This window comes from Neopelma chrysocephalum, unplaced genomic scaffold (genome assembly GCF_003984885.1).
Source record: "Neopelma chrysocephalum unplaced genomic scaffold, ASM398488v2 Primary Assembly neopelma1_175, whole genome shotgun sequence".
Taxonomy (NCBI): Eukaryota; Metazoa; Chordata; class Aves; order Passeriformes; family Pipridae; genus Neopelma; species Neopelma chrysocephalum.
The window spans coordinates 668,933-675,741 of NW_020897837.1; the positions used below are offsets into that span (position 1 = coordinate 668,933).

At 49.8% G+C, this 6,809-nt stretch overlaps 1 protein-coding gene across 1 annotated transcript in view; it reads right to left on the minus strand.

Moving 5' to 3' along the window:
• Window positions 1-350: 350 nt before the first annotated feature.
• Window positions 351-6,809, minus strand: part of ADAM28 (ADAM metallopeptidase domain 28) — a 53,725-nt gene continuing 47,266 nt past the window's right edge. Inside the window, 9 exon segments of the mRNA XM_027701953.1 lie at window positions 351-1,749; window positions 1,845-1,895; window positions 2,821-2,898; window positions 3,140-3,205; window positions 3,466-3,565; window positions 3,911-4,001; window positions 5,065-5,143; window positions 5,645-5,725; window positions 6,285-6,446. Of these exon segments, the coding sequence (XP_027557754.1) occupies window positions 1,717-1,749; window positions 1,845-1,895; window positions 2,821-2,898; window positions 3,140-3,205; window positions 3,466-3,565; window positions 3,911-4,001; window positions 5,065-5,143; window positions 5,645-5,725; window positions 6,285-6,446 (741 nt within the window). The 3' untranslated portion in view covers window positions 351-1,716.

A 6,809-nucleotide genomic window follows, 5' to 3' on the forward strand; every position in this document is an offset into this window, starting at 1 on the left:
CACCTGTGCTTTGCAGGGGTTGGAAACCTCGGACAAAGCCCAGCCCAAGAGGAGAAATTGGAGTTTTCTCTGGATTTCTGGAGCAGAGAGGGTGGGTCTGAAGTGTGAGAGCTCAAGGAGGGTCACTGGAAATCACGGAAATTTGGGAATTTGGCTTCTCCAGCAAAGCCACTGTGCCCAAAGGCTGGAAACAGCCTTCCTGAGTCCCAGTGTGATCAACTGGATCCGTGATCTGATTCTGATCCTGCTCCAAACCTAAACCCAGTTCTCACTGGAAACTCCATCAAATCTTGAGTGCTTTGAATCCAGGGCAAGTTCCTTTCTCCCTCTTTTATTTTTCCTTATTTTTTTCTCTTTTTTTCTTTTTTCCCCCTCCCTGTTAGAATTTTTGCTCTTGAAAAAACACTTCTGGGAGCTTGACCTTCCAACCCTGGATTCCGAGCACTGGGATGCTCCCAGTGCCAGTGGCAACAGCAGCTCCCAACACCATTAACAGCATTAATTAACATTAATTAACAGCAGTGCCAACAGAGCCATCCCAGCTGCTCAAAGTGCCCAGAGTGATGCCAACAGGGCAGGAGGGATGAGGGACCCTCGGGAATGGAGCAGAGTGGGAATCCTCATCCCCCAAAAACAACCCCTGGATCCCAGGAATGACCCCACAACAACCCCCCGGGGTGAGCCCAGGGAAACAGGAGCAGTGAGGGAGGGTGGGAGTGTCCTGGAAGGGAGGAATCCTGGGATGTTTGTGGAGCTGAGGGGCCAGGGAAAGGACTGGGGAAGGGTTTTGGTGGGGCTGCTTTGCTGGGTTTCCCTGTCCCAGGGCAGTGGAGCAGCTGGAGCTCTGGGAACCGGCACAGCCGGAGCTCTGGAACACTTGGAGCAGCACTTGGAGCTCCTGAGTCTCTCCAGTTCTCCCTACTCACCACAAGGATCTTGTTTAACAGAAAATTTAAGGGTTACTGGGAGAATCCCATCCCAAAGGATCATTCCAGACCCCATTTCCAGTGTGTCATCTCACGTCTGGTTCAGACCCCGAGGACACCAACTCCTCTCCAAAGGGCAGGAAGGGTTTGTCTGTCTCCAGAACTCACACCTCTGCAGCACAGGGACCATCCCAGACACCTGGAGGAGCAAATTTGTCCTTCATTTGTATTGATTTACTCCCCAAATCCCTGTTGCTTTGAACTCCATGTGCTTTTGCTGCTGAGAGGGACATGTGATGGCTGAGAGGATTCCTTGAGTATCCAAGAGTATCTTGTGCAGTTTAGGATGATGTGTGAAGAAGGTCTGGTGTGTTGTGGAGGAGGGAGAGGGGCTGGCAGAGATCCCAAAATGGAGCAAAACCAAGAGTTCCCATTCCCTCACCCCCTGGGGTCTGTGCCCAGAGGAGCAGTTTGGGTGCAGCCACACCTTGGGTGCTGGCTTAGGAGCTGGGATGTGCTCAGCAGCTTTGGGAACTTCCTCCCAGCCTACACCTCAGTGCAAAGAGTGACTCTGCTTCCTTTCCTCTTGGGCAGGAGCTCTGTGTCACCACCAAAATGTTCCTCACTGCTCCAAGTCCAACCCTGTTCTTCCCGAGCAGCCGCCAGTCCATCGTTCATGTTCCAAGGAGAAGAGGAAGATGATCCTGGATGCCTTTGCCAAAAGGGGAGGAATGGAGGGGCAAACAAATTGTCCCTGCAAATGTCTCCATCCAGCCCTGGGTCAGAAACTTCAGACTCGGGGATTCATCGGGGGTTTTAAAGCCTGGGAGGAAAAGAAGGAGTTAAATCACACGTCAGAGGCTGTTTCAAGGAATTACATCCCAAAGGAATTGCTGTTCCCGATGGAACTTGGGTTACCTTTGGTGGAGGTTTGGGGCCTGGGAGATGAGGAGGTTTCCTCTCTGGTGCCTGGAACAAAATGCAGTTTAAATGTCACTGGGTTTTCCTGTCCAGAACCTCCCCAGACCTCAGGTGTTCTCATGGATTTCCCACAACATTTCCCAGTGGAAATGCTGCAGGGGAAGTGGATTAATGTCTCCACGTGCCAAATTACCACCAGACAAGAGGGCAGATCCCTTTCAGAAGCCACTGAGCTGTGCTCAGTATTTAAATTCACCTGGGCTGGGTGTCTGTGCTCAAAAAAACGAGGAGGAAGCTCAAGGTGTGTGTTGAGGAAGCCTCTCTAAACACACGGGCATCCAAATGTGGTTTTACAACCAAGCTGATATGGGGGAGTGTTTTAATTTCTGTTTTGTTTATTCCTGGCCCAGCATTCTCTGTGCAGGCACTGCCACAGTGATGGCACCAGCTGAAAATGGTTTTTACACCCTTGAGCAGGGGGCTCAAAGGCTGAGATGGTGAATATTTGAGGGAGGTTTTCTTTTAATTAGGGTACTCTGGGTTTATTAATGACAAATATTCACATCCTTCCAGTTTCCAATTTTTTTTAACAATTCAAAACACACATTGAGGGCAGAGCCCAGCACATCTCTGCACTACAGGGACCATCCCAGACACCTGGAGGAGCAAATTTGTCCTTCATTTGCATTGATTTACACCCCAAATCCCTGTTGCTTTGAACTGCATGTGCTTTTGCTGCTGAGAGGGACATGTGATGGCTGAAAGGATTCCTTGAGTATCCAAGAGTATCTTGTGCAGTTTAGGATTATGTGATAAAAAAGGTGACTCTTTACTTAAAGAATCTGTGGTTTGAATGGCTGTGAGTTTTAATTTTTATATTAAATCATGGTCAGAAATTGAAAAATACTGTTTGGCATCTGACAATCCTTTGCTACTCAGAGGAAATGTGGGAGAAGGGCAGGGCTGTACTTACAAACTTCTCCTCTGGGTGAGACAAGCCTGGTTTGGTGGAAGGAACAGGAGGTGGGGGACCTTTGGGCCTCAAGGCAGGCTGGAAAAAACAGAACAGAAAACATTTTGGCTCTCTGCACACACTGTGCATGCCCGTGGTCCCATGGGAATGTGTTTGATGTAAGAAGTGCTGCCTGGCCCTGAGAAATCCCTGGGTGGGAGCTCAGGGATTGCCCAGCCTTTGGGAGCAGGTTGTGGCTGGTTTGGGATGGGATGGGATGGGATGGGATTTCTTCCCCAAAGGCAGCAGGGAAGCAGAGCCATTCCCTGGCAGTACTTACACTCTGGAGCTGGGGTTTGTTCTCCTGAGGTGGAGGCACAGGGAGCAGGAGTTTCTTCCCATCCACCTGCAAACAGGGAACAATCCCATGGGATGGAGCCCTTGTCTCGTGTGTCATCTCCCTGTGTCCCTTTACTGTCACTCAGGGACTCAGCCCCACGTGCTGTCCCCACTCCCAACCCGTGCTGGCATTCCCAGCTCTGCCCTCTCAGCCCTGGAGAAGCATTTTGGGCCCTGGAGGAAGAGGAGCCCACTTTGGCTGATGGGTTTTGGTGGCTGGGACAGTCTCAGGCAGACCCAGCTGCCCCAGCACCTCCCTGCCCTCACCTTCTGGGTGGGCACTGCCAGGCCTGGGGGTTCTCTGCACCTCTGCTCCTGATCCACAAACACTTGATTGGTGGCTCCAGGTCCACTCCTGTTCTGGTGGCTGTAAAATATTTCATGTGGTGGGAAATCTTACCTTGACTGAAGCAAATAAACTTGCAGTTGAATGCCTGCCTTACTCCCAGTGGTGTGTTACAGCCATGGCCCTGCTTTTTTATCTTATTTCTTAAGGATTAATCTTGATTAATTTGATTAATCTTGCATTTCAAATCTTCACTCCTCTCCCAAATATGAGAACTCTGAAGCAGTTCAGCAAAGCTCAAGGAGTTCCTTGGCTTTTTGCTTTCTGATTTCCCCCCACCCCCTTTGAAAACTCGAAGTTAAACCCATCCAGATATTCCATGGCTTTGGTTTGGGGGTTTTTTTCGGTCAGTGGGGAAGGATTTACCTCTCCTTGGCCACTCGGAAGCGGATGAGCAGCACAGCTGCAATGGCTGTGACAGCCAGGACAGCCAGCACCCCAACCACGATGGCAATGCCTGCCAGGGAGAGACAAGAGACACTCCTTAAACATCCCAGAATCCTCCAGCTTGGACAGAGATCCAAGAGATCCACTGTTCTCGAGAAGTCTCCCATCACCACCATTGGCAAAGGAATTTTTTTCCCAAGGTCTGGACCCTGTTTGTCCTCACTTTGTGGCTTCTTCTCCTGGCACAGATGGAGGTGGTTTTGCCAGATTTGAAGCCTGTCCAGGGCTAAGCAAACCCTGAACAATCCCTGTCCTTTCCATCCAGCCTCAAAGATCCTTTGGGTGTCACTCCTCTCCTCTGCCTCCAAAGGGTGTTACCCAAAACTGCATTCAAGTGAGATTTCCTTCACAACTGTCCTTCAACCAAACCCTGATGTTCAGAGCTGATGGTGCTCTGGGGAGTGTGGGGAGAGGACAAACACATTTATATTATAAATAAAATAAAGGCTGGTTGGTTTTTTTCCCAGACAGATGGAAATCTATCCAGGAAGTGTTTTCCCTCAGAGGTAGATCAGTTAAAAACCAGCTGCCTGCAGATGATAAAGGAACTTGTCCACCTCCCTTATAGCAAAGTTTGTGGGATCTTGGCTCCACTCTGAGGTGACAGTGAACTCCCTATCCCAGCATGGAGAGGGGAGAAGCTGCTCCCCTCTTGCCAGCTCAGAAAGAAAAGTCCTTGCTCTGCTTGTTCCTACAAGCAGCAGGGGCTTCAAGATACTCAGAAATCACCTACCCAGATATGCAATAGTTGCAAAAAAATGGGATTTTATGTTGGATATCAGGGGAAATTTCTTCAGTGAAAGAGGTGTTAAGGCTGCCCAGGGGAATAGTGGAGTCCCCACCCTTGGAAGTGTTCTAAAAACACGTGGATGTGGCAGCTGGGGATGGGATTAGTGGTGAACATGGGGGTGCTGCTGGTGGATGGTTGGACTCCACGACCTTAGAGGGCTTTTCCAGCCTCCACAATTCCATGACCCAGCCTGGCCTCCAGTGCTGGGCTGTTTCCCTGGAGTTCACAGGCTCATTCCAGCCGGGAGAGGGCAGATCCCAAGGTGTGGCCGTGCAGCACTTACTGGTGAAGGCTGAGGAGCTGTCACAGGTGGGTGGTGCCCATCCTTCCTCACACTGGCACTGCAGCTCGTGGTCACACACCTGGGGAGGCACAAAGACCTTCAGCTTGGGAATGGGAGTGAATTGGGATGTCACTGGGTGGCTCTGGTGAGTTTATTGAAGCTCTCAGTTAAAAAATTTGGCCCAGGGAGGAGCAGTTTTGGGGGTTAGAGGGCAGCCCTGGGGCACTGCTGTCCTGCAGGTGAGAGCTGCAGTACAAGGCAGGGTTAACCCACACATCTGCAGGTCTCTGAATGGTCACACATTGTCTTCCCAACCCCAAAATGACCTAAAGGAGCAGAGCTGTGGTGCTGTGGCTCAGGGGCAGGGCCAGACACAGAGGCTGTGTCCACCTCCTGTGGTCTCCTTGGTAAAAACACTGATCCTGTCTCAGTTTAGATTTGCTTTCATAAAAATATAAGAAGCTTCTGCCTCCCCAATTTTTACCAACTCCCATCTCAGTGACTTAAATACCCTCAGCAATAAGGTCTGCAGCTGATATGCACCATTTTAAAGTGAATGGCATCAAATCTCAGATCTTACAGCGTGTCCAGAACACTTGGCAGAGCAGTTGGTTGATCTAAAGACCTCCTCAACATAGACACACTCTCCACTGCTGCACACCTGAAATGAAAGGTTCCCAGAGGGATTCAGAGCTTCCAGAAGGTGCAGAGCTGGAACATCATCATGTGAAGGGATGAAGAGCACAAGGAGACATGGGAACACCTCTACAAATCACTTAAACCCACCTTAGGGGGATAATTTTTCTTCTGAGCTTTGGGTGTTTTACAACAAAGGGGAATGACAAAGATGTACAGACATCCCTCCCCTTCCAAAAAGAAAATTGGGACTAGAACTTAAGAGATTCCTGGCACATCCATGATGGGAATCACTACATGTAATAATACATTTATGATCTTCTACCTAAAACCTTCGTACAAAGGGGTGTTTCTGTTGCCACATATGTTTGTGTCAGGAAAAAAATAAAGGGGCAGCAGCCAAGCTGAAGGAATTTGGAATTGTGGGAGTTCCTGTTTGCTTTGTTACTGGTTTGGGGTAGATGTAGGGAACATCAGCAGAAGTCTGGTGTCAGCTCAGCCTTCCCTGTTTAAAATTATCCTTGAGAATGAGCCAAGACTGAAAGAGGAGGGGAAAATATGGAGAAAAGTTATTCCCTACTAACCATCCCGTTCCCACACTTGGTTCCATCAAGAATCATCCCCAGGTCCTCCTCATCTCCATTTCTAGGAAAACTTGCTTTGCAGGAATTAACAGTGACCAGGCTCCCATCCCGAGGCAACTCCGTCCCTCCGGAGCAGAACAGCTTCCCACACAGTTTGTCCCTGGAAGGAGAACAAGAGCTGTTAAAACAAGGCCATGGCACAGCAAAACCCTCTCTTCCCCCTGAGCTGGTCCCTCCTCCAGCTTGGATTCCAAGGAAACAGCTGCAGGAGGGAACTTGGGTTTGTGGGGTTTGGTGGTTTGAGCAGGTGACGGGTTCTTAATTCCTCTGGAGCTCATCGGGGAGTGATGTGCAGAACTGAGTGTTTAGATGATATTCCTTAATATTCTGAGGGTCAGATCAGAAAATCCCTTCCCTTCCCTATCCCAAAACCCCTTCCCTGCAGTTTTGTGCACACACACACACACACACTCATCCTGTCCAGCAGGTCTGCCCACACCTCTGCCCACATTTCCTCCTTCACCT